Source organism: Saccostrea echinata, unplaced genomic scaffold (assembly GCF_033153115.1).
Source record: "Saccostrea echinata isolate AGI-Se365-2 ecotype Australia unplaced genomic scaffold, CSIRO_AGI_Sech_v1 ptg000054l, whole genome shotgun sequence".
NCBI classification, from domain to species: Eukaryota; Metazoa; Mollusca; class Bivalvia; order Ostreida; family Ostreidae; genus Saccostrea; species Saccostrea echinata.
Genome location: NW_026889803.1, coordinates 61020735 through 61039679, shown reverse-complemented (window position 1 = coordinate 61039679; position 18945 = coordinate 61020735). Strand labels below are relative to the sequence as shown.

At 32.6% G+C, this 18945-nt stretch overlaps 1 protein-coding gene across 1 annotated transcript; it reads left to right on the top strand.

Annotated features, from left to right (window-relative positions):
• Positions 1–622: 622 nt before the first annotated feature.
• LOC133206097 (uncharacterized) lies at positions 623–12298 on the top strand. Its single transcript, XM_061342026.1, has 15 exons — positions 623–824; positions 1124–1495; positions 1735–1863; positions 2317–2471; positions 3018–3236; positions 3512–3587; positions 3826–3969; positions 4242–4450; positions 5379–5591; positions 6290–6398; positions 6610–6821; positions 7144–7513; positions 8004–8319; positions 9208–9493; positions 11633–12298. The coding sequence occupies exons 1-15, from the start codon at positions 725–727 to the stop codon at positions 11771–11773; spliced, it is 3051 nt and encodes a 1016-aa protein (XP_061198010.1). The 5' UTR covers positions 623–724; the 3' UTR covers positions 11774–12298.
• The last annotated feature ends 6647 nt before the right edge of the window (positions 12299–18945 follow it).

Sequence of the window (18945 nt, the reverse complement as noted above, 5' to 3'; positions counted from 1 at the left end):
TTATTTTATTTTATTTTATTTTATTTTATTTTATTTTATTTTATTTTATTTTATTTTATTTTATTTTATTTTATTTTATTTTATTTTATTTTATTTTATTTTATTTTATTTTTCTAAATATTGGGGGAGATGTTGGCGGGTTTTATGCACCGAAAATGCACATAGGAATAGATTAAGTCTTCTCAGACTAAATATTGTAAATTAAGGTTATATTTCTTTTTCTTTTTTTTCCTTCTTTTTTTTAAACATCGATATAAATATTTTTTACAAGGTACCAAGCATCCAATGAAGCTGTGTAAAGCTGTGTATTTACTGGTAAAAGCAGGTAAGAGAATGTGAAGATCTATATTAATTGATGTGATCAAGAATGGCGAAAGTGTCCGAATACTTCTTGCACGTCTTACATGTCTCCCGCCGTTTCGAAGGCGGAAGATTACATAGCAACATAGGGACATAAAAGAATATAGTGCATTTATGTTTACTTCTACTTTAAAGTGTTTGAACAAGCTATGATAAAACTTATAAATGTTATATTGTATGTTTATTATATCAATAGACGTATGCTTACATTTAATTCAAGTAACAACGCACAATTTCTACATTTTATAACAGAGTGAACGGTCTTCCGCAACCAATGCATCATGGGAAAATAACAAATGGCTGCCGAGGGCACCTAGCATGGGATCATAAATGTGATGGAGGTCAATAAACCCTTCATGGGTTCATGCGATGTATCGCAGTCCTCCTAGGTTTATATTTTATATCAATATCTAGGGTTTCGGTGACTTTTCATAGCCTTAACAGCATGGGTATCAAACGGAAAGGTAAGCACTCAGGATCGCAACTCACGTCCAATCTTGTAAACAAATGTAAATAGTTAACGATATAAAATTTCAGAAAAAATTGAACATAATTTAATACATTGCACTGATAAAAACACTATTATGAGAAATGTAAAATTCATTATTGATGCTATTTTTATAATTATTTAAACGCTTCATTTTAGAGGTTGGTGTACATTGCATTGAAATTGTATCAAATAAAATGTTTAAGAACATTCCATTTTAATGCGACAGTGGGAATAAGCATTGTTGTCCTCAACAAATGATGTATTTATTTTAAGATTTCCAAAAAGCCGCTGCATTCATTAATGAGTTTCTGTTGAAACTCAATGAAGACGCAGAAGGATCTGAGCTAAGGGACACCTTGAATTTGGCCCTTCTACATATGCAGAAGTACTATCGAATGCTGCAGACCAGGTCTCATGAAAAGAATGCAGAAAAAACATTATCGCTCTCAGCTAGGGGCTTTAGTCCAATGACTCCTTTTGTTGATGCCCCTGACAAATTTCAGTGGAAATGGGTGAACTTAGACAACCTGAAAAACTTACAGGGAATAATGACAGATGAAAGCATGAATATAACTACATTGCCTCCAATAATGCAAGCAGTGAAACAGAAAGACTCGGACTTGCTAATGGAGCTTGTTCAAGGAGGTATATTAATTATCTATTGACATTGCTGTGGTATAAAAAAAAATAACTTGTATTAAACATACTTTTTTCATGTTTTAAACAGAGTATACTGTCCAATTAGAATTCAATGAAAGACAAATTATCTTTGTGTAAATATGTTTAATGATAAATTTAATGCTTTGAAAGGTAATAATAAGTAAGTTGATAAGTATAATTATATGTGTTCTTTTGTTTTAAGTTTAAAATTTACATTTTCTCAGATCCTCATTGCATTGATGAACAAGATGGAATAGGAAGAACAGCTTTGTCTTATGCTGTACATTTTCATCAAAATGAAATGCTTAACTATCTCTTGGAAAATCAGGCAGATGTTAACATCACAGGCCATGGTATATATATATATATATATATATACTGAATCAGAATGATTGATAATAATAATTGAAGTTTTTAGATAATCATTATCTACGAAGAACATGCTTGATTGGTCATTTGCAGGATATTGCCCTTATGAATGTACAAATAGTATCTTATTGGCTCTTTGCCAAAAAAGTATGGAAGTGAACCAAATGAAAGCTTTATTTATTACTTTTATTGGTTAAAACACCATAGTCATTCATAATATTTTATAGATCAATTACTTAAAAATTTACTAAGTGATAAAGATCTACTCTGACCAAAAATTACCTAAGATATTTTATTGAAAGGAACCAATTTATGCACAATGAAATAACATCTTTATTTATACTTAATATCTCTAGTATTACCCAATTTGTTGGGAGGTTTTACAGACAATTAGATATAAATTATTTAGAAATGATCAAGGTAGGACTTTTTTTCAGATGGATCCACTGCACTTCACCAGGCCTGCCATGATGCTAACCATGTGGCTCTCAGTTTGTTGCTACAGTATGGTGGAGATTTTACAATACAAGATAGTCATGGGAGAGCACCCATACACTGGGCAGTGACAACGAAATCCACAGAGTGTTTAAAGGTATGTGGTAGCTAAGGCGAACAAGATGTTCATAGATTTATAAATGTTTTGAAAGGTAACTTCAGCTCATTTTCATTATCCAGGAAGATATTTTGTCATTCTCCAACCAAAAACTCCTTTCCGGAGTCACAGTTATAATGATTCAATTTCAAGGTTTAAATCACACCTTTTCTAGGGACTCCTGGGGCAAAAATGTTGTGAACACTTATAGTAAATGGCAAAACATACAAAAAAAGAATGGTTAAAACAATTATTAAAATTTATGGAGAATTGTGAAGATGGGCAGGGATACCAACAATATACTAAAACATTGTAAAATACAGGTATAACCTACACACTAACATACTCACATCTGTAGATATATCAGAAGGCTAATTATCACTTATCATGACTGATAGAAAATAGAATTAAGTGTGAGATAGTAATTGCTTTAATTAGGAGGTAATTGATCCATTGTCAGTAATATCAGCATTGTCTAACTGCTTTCATTATTTGTCAATAAGGTACTGAGTACAAGATAAGCACAAATTTTCTCTTTTATAACAGTACTTAATTCAGCACAATGCCGATGTTAACATCCGTGACAAAGATGGCATTACACCTTGTATGTGGGCATGTCGGCTAGATCACATCAAACATTTTGAACTGTTGAGTAGCTCCCCAAACTTCACGGTGGATGAGGCTGATGGTATCGAGAGAGATCTGAATGGGAGGACATGGATGCATTGGTCTGTCAGAAGAACAGAACCACTGGAGTGCTTACAGGTGAAAAAAAAACACTTAACTTATTAAATGTTCATTTGTGTGTCTTTTAATTAAAATAAAACCTTTCCTTGGGTCTAGTAATAAAGCAGAATGCATGATTTTATGCAATCTGAGAATGTTTTCTTAAATAAAGATTTTTTTTTTTTTTTTTTTTTTTTTTTTTTTTAAATGATGAAGTGATGGTTGAACAACACATACTTGTATTTCAAATGAATTTTTCAGCTTTACAATTAGCTTTATTTTGTTATTTATTGCTGAGCTTATTTTGATTTAAGACTCTACTGACCTCAGAAACAGCAAAAATAAAAGATGAAAATGGTAAAACAGTTCTGTTATTGGCTGCAGAGACAGGTAATTTTATCACACTCTACTTCAGGTTATTTCTGCGAATCAACAATTATTCTGTAAAATGTAATCTTATAATTTTTTTTTAAATGTATGAAGAGCAGTTACTAAGTTTGATTTACATATATATACCTAGTATTTATTGCAATGAATATAATCTCATTGCTAAATGAATTAATTTTTATGGTAATGTTTTTGTTTTTCATTGTTTCGTGGTGTGAACACTATTTCTACATTAATTTAGGTTCCTTACTGGCCTGTAAGATAATTTTAGAGATAGCTGGTCGACAAAGAGTAGTGGACCGTGACAACAATGATCGGTCAGCATTACATTTGGCTTCTATAAATGGGCATGGTGATGTCATCAACCACTTGTTAGACTATGGAGGTACATTGTGAATTTTGACACATCAAATTAAAATTTTTCACTACATCCATAAAAACATGTTAAAGCATAACTAATGTATTTTTTTACTGGAAAGTATGATTAAAGAACAAGATTTAGAGAAATTCTTGAAGATGTGAATTTATTTCAAGAAGTGATAACATGACATAAACATACCAGAAAAAAATGGTGAAGAAAAAAATACAGAGAATATAACATTCAAACACAAAGAATTATTGAATATGATATTTATAAACTTGACCATTTTTATACAGCCGATTTGAACTTGCTGGACAAGTTTAATGCCACTGCTTGGGATTATGCCAGGAACAAGCAGCTCCATTATTGTCAGCTGATCATCATGTCACACCAGCGTCAACGTTTACAGAGTAACCCCAGTACACCTATTCCTAACCGTATGGGGCTTTCTATGACCAGCTTTAATGGATTGGGAAATGGAGATCTGGACTATGAATATATGATGGTCAGTAAAGTTAAGTCATTTTTATGGCGTAGACCGAAGGTCGAAAGCCATACTACGGATCATAACTGGTTTTACACAACCATAAGTGTCAGTCAATTCATCCGCAAAAGAAAATAGAACATATCAATCTCTTCTGAATAACTTGAAAGTAAAATTACATCAAGTATGTCTACAATTAATTCTGATACAAATTACAGATACTGTGTTTATTCTAACAAAAGATAAAGTGGAGACCATACTGATAGTTGCTGCAGATTAATTTCGAAAAAGCGATGAGTTGAATTACATGAATCATTGGTTTTTGGCAGGAAAACTAAGTAAAAAGAAAATGAACAACAAAGAGTTAAAAAAAAAAAAATCTCAAAACTATTTAAATGGGCAAGCAAGACGGTTAGGAACATTTACTTTTAAAGTTCAATCTTTAGCCTTCAAAATTTTTATTGTAAACCTTAAAGATTAGAGCTCCATTACTGGGTTTGGTATTATACCATATACCACACCCGATCGTAACCCTTAGCTAAGTTGAAATCACTGAAAATGTTGTGTAAGCTAAAAATATTAAAACCGCTTAGACATTATTAAAAAGAATAGTAACAAAATAAATTCTTCCTAGTGCTTCAAAATTGAAAAGAGATGAATTAATTATTCAACAACATGAAAAGGCTCCCATGTTTGTTTACTTTCAATGAAGTCTGGTTAATCCTGACCCTGGTTAGTTCAGACCAAGGAATAGAGCCTCATACCTATAATTGCGATACTATGTTTACTATGTTTAATTAATATTTAATTCAAAGGAACTTTTAAAATTGTCTTTCATGTTCGACGCCATTAAAGCCTTTCAGACTTCTGATTGTCTGTATTGGCAAGATACTTAGAATCTTGCTTTCTATTACCATGTAGTTATGGATCATTTCATGTTTTTCTTCAGAATTCCAGGCAGAGCACTGATTATAGAACCCCCATTACCCCTCCTCATCCTCCCAAGAGACCCAGGACAATGTCTACCCCCAGAACCCCCCTCAGACGATCCCAAAGTCTAGGCTTATCTGAACCTAAACAATCCTCTAACTATGTGGAGGACAACCGTCAGTCAACAAGTGCAGGGGGAGAGTTCCAGAACCGACGAAAGGAGAGAATTGAGGTTAATAGGACTTTACTCTCATAAGAAAAGTAGATTTAGATTAGATAACTTTTTTTTTCTCTCATTGTTTCTGTATGTTTCATCACTACAGTTATTCCTTTTTTGATTCTCTTTAAAACCCTAGCCAACATTTGATTGATTGCTGTGATCTGTGCAGCATTTGATTGATTGCTGTGATCTGTACAGCATTTGATTGATTATTGTTATCTGTGAAGCATTTGATTGATTGCTGTGAACTGTGCAGCATTTGATTGATTGCTGTGATCTGTGCAGCATTTAATTGGTGTGTGAAGTAATAATGTGAACAATTTTTGAAGAAATTCAGTTTTGCAAAGGGAGATAAAGGTTCATAAAATGTGCTCTTTAGTGACCAATTTGTTTCTATCTCTTGATCTTTTTTTTTAAATTGTTAAAAGACACTTAGCTACATCTTGTCTTGTGACAATTAAAAAAATTAAGGAATGCAAGCTGGAGAGTTATGGAACCTATATTTATTTATCTTCTTCCATCATTACATTGTATCAGAAATGGCAGATGCATTGTTATTTTCATCCTGCATACCTACGTTTATTGAAAACTTTAAGCAATATGTTCTACCCATCAAAATCACAGTATGTTATGATTTGTTTTATTCTTTATGAATTCGTACAGACATGATGAGTTTTTTGTTATATAACTATGAATAAGAATGAATACAGGTTCAGCTTAATCACCAGAGAAGGGGTTTGATGAATGGAGACGGCCATTCTGTCAATTATGTCCAGCGGGAGGACATCCCCATGATGTCAGATGATGATGCAGTACAAGGTCAGCATTTATTTGGCATTCATAAAATCCACTTTAAATCTTGACTTGCTGTAATCCACTTTAAATCTTGACGTGCTGTAATCCACTTTAAATCTTGATGTGCTGTAATCCACTTTAAATCTTGACGTGCTGTACATCCAGTCCTGTGAGGGAGATTTTTCTTTTTATATAAAGACTGATGTTATGATGTAGTTATATGTTGAATTTCCAGATGAGGAGGATGTTGATGGAGTGAGTGTAGGAGGGATGGATGTGTCAGACATTGAGGATGAGGACCATGATAGCATGTCAATGGCCTCACGTCAGACTGGAGGTCATGCTAGTCAGAGGAGCTTTAATAGTCAGGGATCATTAAAGCCCCGCCCACCTCCCAGATATCCCCACCAACCCAGCCCACCGAAACAACATTACTCCCAGCCACAGGTATACTGCACTGATGCATTACAATTTTCTCTTTCTAGTAGGGGATGTTACTCTTCTGTTGTTGATAAAAGACACTACATGTACATATACATTGAAAAGTCAGAGTATTTAAACAATTGTTTTCCATTAAAGATGTCTACTTTTATTTTAATTCTACAATTTGCTTAAGGTAAAAAGAATTTTTAAAGGCTATTGAAAACAAAATAAATTTTACGCACTTGAATACCAGATAGATGGGAAAAATCCTATAAATAAGGGTTTAGAATGTCTGAATTAGGGTTTAGAGTGCTGCATGTAGTTCAGTTTTAAAATGATTTTTCAGGGACCACCTTTCAATAAACCAAGAGAAGAAAATCAAGATGGCTTCCCAATGCAGAGAGTAATGCAACCAAAGCCTCCACCAAAATTTAACCAGGCAGTGATTGCTCCACACTTTGATCAGTCAATAAATCTTCAAGAGACTTTCCCTCCAGCTCGCCCCAGACCCGCCCCTCGTCAGGCTCAGATTTACAGACAACAGCCCCCCAGACCTCCTCCCCCAAGAAGAACTCCCTCTCCAGTGAGGCCTAACTCTGGTAACAAGGACCAGGAGAGGGGGAGATTTAGTCCCGAAAGTCCAGAGCAAAACTTTACAAAGAAACCCTCGCCACCTAGTGAGCAGAACAGGCCAGACTCTGGAAGCAAACCTCCAGGTATGTTACCTACAGATATGTACATACACTCAAACCTCGTTATCTCGAACTCGATGGGTCAGAGAAAAAACTTTGAGATATCCGAGGATTCGAGATATCAAGGATTAAATACTTAAGAAATATGTGGTAAGGACTTCCCAATCACTTCGACATATCAATGGTATTCAAGATGTCCATGTTCAAGATACCGAAATTTAACTGTATATGTTATAGGTTAATGATTTGTGAAGAATTCCAAATCTGGATGGCAAATTTTACTTGGTATTAAACTATATTGAGTAGGGTATTGTATTTACTATGTTGAATAAGGTATTGTACTACGCTGTAAAAATATAATTTTATGCAAGTGAAAACACAGAAATTTCATATTCAGATCAAGAACAAGTTAGAATTTGTCCAAAACATGAATTGTCACACTCAGAAATAAAGGTACATTTATTTGCTAGGTCTTATTAGTTTGTAATTGTTGTCAACATTTGTATTATCAAAGGAGTGGTGGAAGGCAGAAAAATCCCTCCTCCCATGCTTACCCCACTGGAGAATGCTCCCGTACCTCCAACCTTTAACTTGTTTGAAAAAAAGGAACGAAAAAAGAAAAAGAAGAAACGAGAGAGGGAAAGAGAAAAAGAGAAGGAGAAAGAAAGAGAAAGTGACATTAAATCTCCACCTATGGACATAGAGCCACCTCGGGGATATGCTGCCCCCCTGCATCCTCCCCCCTCTGCCAGTATACGCTCCCAGAGAGCACAGTCAGGGATCCCAGCACCAAGATACTCAAAACAGCAACCTCAGAGGCACGAGTCAAGGTAAGGAACTGGTAGTAACAAGAACTAGTTTACACAATCTTGGTTACCAGTAAGACACATCTGTTTACATCTGTTTACTATCATAGGATGGGAACCTATAGGATGGGAATATGAACTAATAAATAATAGTACTGCAGTGTGTAAAATTATAATCTAAATTACAGATACTGCATAGAGGGGAAACTTCATCATACATAAACTTGTAGGGAAAATAATGATAGAGCTGTTTGAGCTAGGAAAGACTGTGAAACATTAGCTTTAATAATTGATTGCTCTCTCACAAATCTTTTGAAGTGTGTCAGCCTTTTCATTAAAGCTCTTTGAAATTCTTATTAAATAACCATGCACATATTTCATTTTCTTTTTATTACCCTACTCGGAGAGGAATTTTTTTTTAATGAAATGCATTAACTAAGGTCAGTTATCTTAAAAATACAAACAGCAAAATAATTTGTTCACAAGTTCTCCATGATGGAGTTAAAAAAAAATACACAGAAATATTCAGGAAAAATCTTTTAAAATTTATATAAAAATCAGACTACAAATTTAAAGTCAATATGAAAGCATCCTCATGTAGTACAGGTACTTTTGTCCTCTGTTCATGGTCCCTTAGTTTAGAGTGGGGGAGTGGGGTCAAAGTTTACATTTTCTATAGGAGGAATATCAGGGTTGAATTATTCAAAAAATATTATGAATCATGTAAATTCAGTACACTGTATGTTAAAATTTTTGAAATCATGAGATTAAAGTTAAGACTATTCATTGACCTTTCTTGAAATGAAATTAGATCTCAGATGGGGGGGGGGGGGGGGGGGGGGGGGAGACCTCATGTTCACCGCTAAAAGTTTCTGTGATTAATTGAAGAGAAATGTCCAACTTATATTTTAGGTATGTTGATGAGAGTATGGATGAAGAATATAAAGAGGATACAAAAGGGCCTTTAGTTAATGGACATGCTGTGCCTGTCAGGGATGCCCCTCTCAAGGCCTCCCCAGGGGCTCCTCGCCTTCAGAACATGGACAGTGAGGACTATCCTGAGGAAAATGGAGACACCATATTACAGGATGTCATCAATGAAGAGGACGATACTGCGGGACCCCTTATACCCCCTCCCCAGGGATTCCGAAGTCCTGGACATGCCCAGGGAAGGGCATTGTCTCAGTCTGTTCCACAGGTAGGTACACTACTATACTGTCATGGAGTGACAATTCTAAGCTCAGTCATTGTTGGGTGGACCTTTTAGATATGAACTATTAAATACTAGTACTGCAGTGTTGTAAAATTATAGTCTAAATTACAGGTACTAATGGAATTGACTATTGTAGTTAAACAAATATCTGTTACATTATCAATGTTTTCTTAGAGTAGTCTGTAGCACTTAGTAACTTGTTGTTTGCTCATATTCTGCTTTAATAAAGTAACTGCTTATCACATTTGCTGGAAGTAAACAATGTCAAAACTGCTTTAAAAAGCCCAAAAAAGGTATTTTATATTTTATTATAAATGTACACAGTGACATTGATGTATTACACTTTGTTTATAAGGATGAAAACCTTGCTGAGAGGGCAGTTGAGTAAGTGACCTTGACCTTTGTAATGGAGAGCATGTTAGTGTTGTTGCATGTAGTGTGGGAGGGTACACATAATGTGACTTTGTCGGTTAACACTGGTCTATATCGATGCTTTTATATTACTCAAGTTCAATATCATAGCTATATACTAAATCATTAATGCTTATGCAGTAAAACTCGGTTATACATGTAGCGAAGTCTTGGGGACCTTTTAATTTACTTTGCTATATCAGTAATTCGTTATATCAGTATAAAGAATTTGTGAAATTATATACATGAACATGTATAATGGATTCACAATACACGTTTTCCTTTATGCATGACTACCAAATATGTTCTGGGAAGTATTAAATACCAAAAATATCTTGGAGCACTAAATATTTTAAATGAATTTAATTTCAAATATAAATATTCATAAAAAAAATGTCAGTTCAATACTTTAAATTTTGGGATCTTAGAAATTTGTTTTAAAAGATGTTTATTGTGGTATTTTTACTTCTACGGAATACAAAATCAATTCGCTATATCCATAAATTTGTTATATCCGTGTTCGTTATAACCATAAAATTTTACAAGGATTTGTTAAGAATTTTGCTGGGGATCTCAAAAAAACTTTTTCATATCTGTAAATTCGCTATATCTGTGTTCATTCTAAACCAGCTTTACTGTAATATATTTCTTCATGATCATATATATATATATATATATATATATATATATATATATATATATATATCTTATCTTTATTTTTAGAATTTAACATACATGAATATGTTTATTGGAAAAAATTCTTTCTTATAATATAGGGGAAAATGTACTTTACAAAGATTGCTTACTGCTTGATAAGTATAATTAGCAAAGGTCAAGGGCATAACAGAGGAAAAATTGAATCAGCAAGGTAAAGAAAAAAAAAAACTGTGAAATTTTGTTAAATTGACATGTTAGCTATAGATTCAAAATTCCCCCCCCCCCCCCCCCCCCCAAATGTAACTATAATTTTAAAAGATTTTAACAAACCTACAAGTACATTAAGATAAAAATTTTACCTTTTCTGCTGAAAAGCATGATAATATTTTGATGTTTGGAATTAGAAAAAGTATGAATTGAAATTTAAAATATGATTTTAACAAAAAAATGTATGTCTTGGAATAAATTTACTAATGCATAGTAGAATATAGTTATGACAAGTTACAGATAACACAAATAAAGTGAATACACTCCACAAGGTTTTGGTGAGGGAACTCTATAATATTCCCTGTAAGCCTAGCTTGAAAGTGTGCAAATATAGACTTGACTTAGGATTCATTCTTTTAGAAATAGAATCATTTTAATAAAATATTTTTACTTATTACCTTATAAAATTAATGTAGCTTATATATTTTAGTTCATTTTCTTGGAATATCATAAGGACAAAGTTGTATATGTTTTATGGTCATTGAGTTACAAATGTGACTACTCATTTTACTATCACTTGTAGTGTCATCTGTCATTGGGTTCATGTAGGAATTGAAGACTTGAGCACACTTTTTATAGCTTACTAAAAGATTTGTAGAATCTTAGGAAAGAAACAAAAGCATTAGCTTGGAATTTTAAGATCCCAGTCTTTAGAATGTATTCAAACTATTGATAAAGAGTATTAGACTCCCAACCAATTTTTCAAAGATTTTTTACTCACTTCAGTAAACCTATGGATTGGTCAAGTTGCTCAGCATGGATTAATTTTGTTCTTGGATATTTTTTTAGGACAGCAGAACAGCCCGAATGACCCCAACAAGTGCTAAGCCTCCCATTCCCTCGGGAAGGAGCAGCGGCCGCAGTAGTACGTACGGGAAAAGTCCTTCCCCTCACTCTCGTCGTTCCCGCCCCCCTACAGGTCGATCGTAACTGATGTGCCTCTTTTATACACAGTGATTTGTTAATATTTCCGCCGTATAAGCTAGAGTAGTGAGAGAAAACTGTCAGTACAGCTTCCTGTAAACTGTAATCTGTGATATATATATCCTATGTTCTCATTTATTTATTGCCAGTCAGAGAATTAGAGAACTTATTTATTGATGAATGATAGTTAGAATGGTAGGAAAATGTGCAAGAGAAAAGTATTATTTTACAGATTTTTTTGTTTTGATTCTGTGTTATTGATAATATCATAAAAGGTATTGAATACCTTTTCAAATGATTATTTTTTAATACACCACACACATTAAAAGAAAAGGAACTTACGGACAACTTGTGTAGAAAACAAACTTAAGACTGTACAGTGCATACTCTGCACACAATTCGTTTTGATTATTCACAATATGTTAAAATGTTGCTGGTTTTTAGTTACTGTTAGAAAAAAAAGTGTTAAGAAATGCTTTTTTATACACATGCATATTATATAATTTTATCAATAATTTACTGTTAATTTGAACCCAACACATTTTTTAAAATATATATATATGCAGTATATATATAAATATATATATATATATGCAGTATATACAAGTATATTGTATCTTTATCGTGATATCAGAAACATTCCGTCCTTATACCTTTATTTATTTATTTACATGAATTCTAGTTAAATGTACATTATATGTATATCTTATTTGGTTGTTTGAAAAAATGTAGAAACCGTCCAATTATTATTGTGTTGGTCTTGAGAATTTTTTGTTTACATGAAGTTGATTGTTGCACATGTTAATGAGTCACTCATATAAAGCACTACAATTTGCAATTTATTTTATGTACTAGAAAAACCCAGTTAAAAAAAGACTACCAGTACTCATAGAAGGGATGGGGGATCAAGAGTTTTCAATGTTCAGTGTATATTTTCAATTTTGGTGCAGACTTATGAATTTATGGAAAAGTTTACCACAATTGCTAATAATGACTACTTTTAGAAATAATGTATCATATATAGCCTTTTTTCATTTAAACAGAAAAATTTATAATGGTATGTATAATTATAAAGTAATTTCTCGGATAATTAAAATTCTAGTTTATATCTTTGATTCAGATGACATTTCTTTTTGTATATCAAGCTATTACACCTAGACTCAAAATATAATATTATTTATTTGATATGCTGTGATATTTTACTTCAGTTATGCCTGTGTATTCATGGCTTTTATCATTAGAATGGTAGTTTTTTCATGGAACAACTTAAAGGTTATTCTCTGGGTGTTTAAGTGACTGATTCTTACAGAAATATTTGAACCTTTAAAGTCCTATAGGGAAGTAATAAAATTTTGAATAGTATTCTTATCAGATTTTACCACGATGGGTATTTTGTGAGATTTGTTGTAGACAGAAACAATGAGTTGGGTATGTTTGAATTCAAAATAAATCTGTGGCATGCTATAACTAATTTAAGTGACTTAATCTTCCTTGCATCTTTCCATAAATCTTTGTACTAATTCAGGAATTTTATGTATATGTACAAAATGAAAAGGGAATTCTACAAGTATATATTGTAATGATGACACAAAAGTTGGACAAACTCCTTCCATTTCCCTTAAATTAAGAAATTGGGAGAGAATTTTTTTTTGATAAATTTATTTTACTCAAATAATGTAAAGAAGAGTATTTGCAGAAAAGCCTTAAATATTTTATGAAGCAAAGTTGGATATGAATAATATTTTTTTTTTATCATTTCAGTTTCCACGAATGGAAAATGTATGTGTTTCTTTATGGTAATTTCAAGCTTTAAAAATTGAGTGATAATAATATATTTCTGTTAGATACCAGCTACTGCAGTATGACTACCTGTGTTGTCCTGACTGGTATTAGTTTCTTTGTCAAGGTTCTTTCTGTAAAATAATTAGAATTTAACACAGAATTCATACCAAAAAAAATTAACAAAGTCCAATAGTATGTGAAGTTAATGGTTTAATATTTATCAGTTTAATTTCCCACACAAAGTTGAAAATTGAAAAATGATACATGTATCATGCACTGACATTTGGGGATGTTGGTTTTTTAACTTTCAGTTGATTTTTTAATTTATATTAATGTAGTTAGCAGACATTGGCACAGTTTTGACCTATGTGATTTTGTTAGCAAGGATACCATTCCCACATTATAACAGTCTTAAACTTCTGATATTAATAGAAAACCTTCTTGTATCCCTTATATTTGAATCTTCTGTCATTTTGATGTACTAGATAACAGATATTTCCTAATTATAGATCACTCTTTTTAGAGAAATAAAAGAGTCTATAATTGTACCAGTTATTTTGTTATCTTTTGTTTCAGTCAAACATGTTATTAAAGATTAGAGTATACCCAAAGAAAAAAAGAGGTTTATCATTCCTTCTTGTATTTCCTTGTTAGATTTAAGTTGTTCATAGTAAAATTGAAGTACTAAGTATAATTATTTATTTTGGCACTGAATTTCAATATAAATATGAAAGAATAAATTTGGGGGAGAAAGCAAAATGAAGGAAGGTTTAAGGAGAAAAAATCCTGGAAAATATATGTTCTAGGAATAATAAAGACTGTATAAACTGTTTTACAAAATTCTCTAACATTTTCAGGTCACCTGAGTCACTCGCATGACCCACTGCTATCTATTTTTGTTTGTTGTGTGTGCATGATCTGTTAACATTTGAACATTTTAAGGTTCTCTGGGACAGCTGAGCCAATTTTGGCATATAGCATCTATGAATGAAGAGAAAATCAACAATTTTGAAATTAATTATCAAGGTATATTGGCCATTATCCATTACTGTGGGCCAAACCCTAAAATATATGTTTTTAACTTAATTATTCAGAGAAGCTTAATTACTCTTTCTGATTAAATTAATACTAATCGTTCATCTTTTTTCCCAAGTTGTATGTTGGTAAGTAAACTTTACGATAAAAGTGATGACTTCGACTTTTCTATCGCCAACTTCCCTTATTTATGTAGCAATATACCATTAGCACCTGCATATGGGGTTTATGTCTCCTCATTGATTCGATTTAAGAGCATGTTCTGCGTATGAACAATGTCTAAAATGAGACAGGCAATCGACAAATAAGTTGATGATTACAAAGATATCAACAATCTCGTTTAAAGTCAACATTCAGCAAATGATAACTATGTTTTCTTCAGTCTGATGTTGACTGACGTCTTTCATATACAAATTATTAGGCCAATATTTTCACACTGAATTTTCTACGACTTTTTTCGTTATGACAATGGATACACGGCGGGTGTAACCTGTTGACATGAGATGCTCAGGTCTCCATGGCACCTGATCTGTTTTCGCTGATCTGTGTTTGCTCTGCTCACAGTTTGTAATGTATATTTGGACTTCTGAGCTTGATAACTGTTCATTGTCTTCACATTTCATTGCAATGAGATGCACACGTTTTATCGTAAATGAAGAAAAGGGCTGCCTGTTTTTCAAAGCTAGAGAAAATTTCGCCCATTCTTTCAAACTTCAATTACCGTTCACAGTAGCTCAGTAGGTAGAGCGCTCGCTCCGTGATCAGGAGGTCGTGAGTTCGAATCTCGGCCGCGACAGACCTAAGTCGATCAAAAATAGGTAGCAACTGTTCCTTCGCCATGCGCTCGGCACTTTGACGTGAAAGTTTCGGGTCTTTCGGATGAGACCTTAAAAACCGAGGCCCCGTGTCACGGCAGGCGTTGGTACGATAAAGATCCCTCACTGCTCAATGGCCCTGAGTGCCGAATAAAGGTCAAAATTTGAACCCCTTCACCGGTATATGGTGACGTCTCTATATGAGTGAAAAATTCTCGAATGGGACGTAAAACAATATACAATCAATCAATCAAACTTCAATTCTTTATCTAATCAAAGCACAAGGTATACATTGAAAGCTGGTTTTGATGGTTTATTTGCTTGAGAAGAGAACTCTTAATTTAATAAAAAAAAAAAAAAAGATGTGTTTGTGAAGCACTGATGCCCCCTTACTGCAACTCATATCAAAGGATAAACTTTCTCAAATGCAAATCAAATATATTGGTACCCAAAGTAAGGTCTAGTCTCGAGGAATAAACCTGTGAAATATGAAAATCCTAGCAGCAACCATTGAATAGATATGGAAAAGGTTAAAGTTTTTCAAAAGTAAGTCAAACATCAAGGTCAAGTTCAAATTGTCAAAATTAATGATGCCCAAGGAAAGGCCTTATAACAAGAAATACATGTGTGAAATATGAAAGCCCTGGCACCTATGGCCAAAGTTAAAGTCTTTCAGAAGTAGATCGAACTCCAAGGTGAAAGGGTCAAAGTTGCTGGTACCCAAAGGGAAATCTTGTCACAAGGATTACATATGTGAAAGATGAAAGCCCTAGCACCAACCGTTTAAAAGTTATGGCTAAAGTTAAAGTTTTTCAAAACAGAGTCAAACTCCAAGGTCAAGGTCAAAGTGTTTTTGTGGTATCCAAAGGAAGGTCTTATCACAAGGTATACACATGTGAAGTATGAAAGCCCTAGCACCAACGGTTCAAAAGTTATGGCCAAGGTTAACTTTTTTTCAAAAGTAGGTCAAACTCTAAGGTCAAAGGGTCAAAGTTAATGGTATTTGAAGAAAGGTCTTGTCACAAGGAATACATATGTGAAGTTTGAAAGCCCCAGCACCAACCACTCAAAAGTTATAGCCAAGGTTAAAGTCTAAAACAAAATTGCAAAAGTGGGTCAAACTCCAAGGTCAAAAGGTCAAATTTTATGTTACCCAAAGAAAGGTCTTGTCACAAGGATTACACAAATGAAATATGAAAGCCATAGCTCCAACCGATCAAAAGTTATGGGCAAGGTTAAAGTTTTTGCAGACAAACAGACGGACGGACAGGGCAAAAACTATATACATGTACCTCCGAATTACGGGAGCATAAAAACAAAACAACAACAACAACAACAAAAGAACTTTGGACAATTTTTCTGAAATTATACATTTCGACATTTATAATGAAGACGTCAACTTTTTTTTATCTCACCTGAGCTATAAGCTGAAGTGATTGAAGAAGTTGCTATTTATTCAAATTTTACATGTCGTGAAGGAATGAATTGGTGGGTCTTTTCACATCACGAAAACAAATTAAACCTCACGAAAATTATTGAATTCACAGTAACACATTTTCGACGTATTTTCTAGAACAACTGGGCAAATTTCAAACCAAAGGTGACTCAAGTATCCTTGATGGGTCCACATTAGGGAATCAAACTTTTATGTCGGGATGTTTGAAAAAAAATAATTACAAATCTTCTTTTCAAGAACAGCAAGTCCATGATATTCAAATTAATCAATATGCAAATTCTCAAATTTTATGCAAATCATGGCCCATGAGGGTAGAGCGGGACAAGAATGAGGGATCAAAGTTTTTAAGTTTTTATGTTGATTCAAGTTTGGTAAAGTTGTCATCCCTTGGGGTTAGAGTAGACTGTTGAAAATTCTCATAGGAATAAAGTTTTTTTTAAACCTGATGACAAAGAACAGCAAAACCATGCATGGTTATTCAGGTGAGCGCGTTGTCCAGCTGTTCAATATCATTGTATAACCATCATTAATGATTCAAGACTTATATACTGGGTGAATTAAAAAAAAAATGACCACCAAACTGAAATTTTTTGGAAAAATTCCGCTACTCATAACATATTTTTCACTTATATCATCATATTGCACATGCATTCTAGTTTAAAATCCGGAAGTTAAAATCCTGAATGCTTCGAAATGGTAAAAGGGGTATAAATGATTAAATCTAGACCTTGATTGAGTATCTTCTCTTGTATATGTACAAAAAATTGGCTTTTTGATTATTTTACATTATTTTTTTCAATTCTGGTTTGAAAAGTTTTAATATGAAAAAAAAATGAAGCAATAAAATTCCCCAAAATTCACTTTTTTGTCCGTTCAAGTCAATTCTTTAAATCTAAGCCAAAAAAGAATTTTTTTTATATACGAGTTCTCCTACAAAGAATACTATATTTGAAGTGACCCTTTGTTACATTACTGTGTTGCACTCGTGACATCTGATATGTATTTTATTTAACATTGTTTTAAAAATTATAACACACAATAATCCATTCTTACTTTGTAAATCAATTTGTCGTTTTGATATTGTTCATCGTTTACAGCAGGTTTTTCATATTTTGAAGACCTTAATACATGATTATTTGCAAAGTGTAATATATATAAATTGTATTTAAAAATATTTGTGAATGATGAAAACTATTCCCTGAATGACACTAAAATTTCTGTAATTTGTTGATAGACACAGTATTTTGAACATCAAATAGTATCAAATATTTTTTTCAACTTATTTTTCAGTAAAGATAGTTAAAAAGCATTGGTAATTATAAAGCAGTTTTGTTGCACCCCTGACTGCAATAGAATTTAAAATTAAAACCATAGAACACAAAAAATCATAAATAAACTTCATAATTAAAACAGATGAAAGTATTTAAAATTTGCATTTTATCTAGAATTATTCCCTATTTATGCCAAAAAAAAACTAGCTTAAATGTATGTTTAGAAGCTAAAATATATTTTGTAGCATATTTTCCTTTAGAGGACAAACACAGTAATCCACTAGAAAAATTCTGCTCATCATTTTTACTTTATTTTTATTCTTATTGGATGATTTGTAATTCTAACATATTTGTTGCACTCCTGACCAAAAGCACTGGGGCCTTTAAAGTAGAATTGTGAAGTAAAAATTACATAAGAACTTGTTCTGTTGTTTCAGTGAAGCTGAGGAGGAATTACTTGAATTTTATGACAATTTTTAGTGTGTGTTTTTAACATTCATTAAAAAAATTACAAAAAAGATAAAAACACATCTGAATTGATAAAATTGAAAAAGGAAGGATTCAATAATAAAACTCTCAATAATTAGTATGAAATTATACAAAAAGATCATTATTAATTAACGAATACTTCTAAGCATGAATAGAAGTGTTTTCCTCACACAACTTGAATCTTTAAAAAAATGTGTTGCACTCCTGACCATAGAAATATAGATCTGAAGCACAGACAGATCCTGTAATTGATAAATCTATTTGGTAAAAATGTTCTTTGTGTCTTTATTTTCCAAAATAAAAATCAGAAAATCATATAATGATAATAGT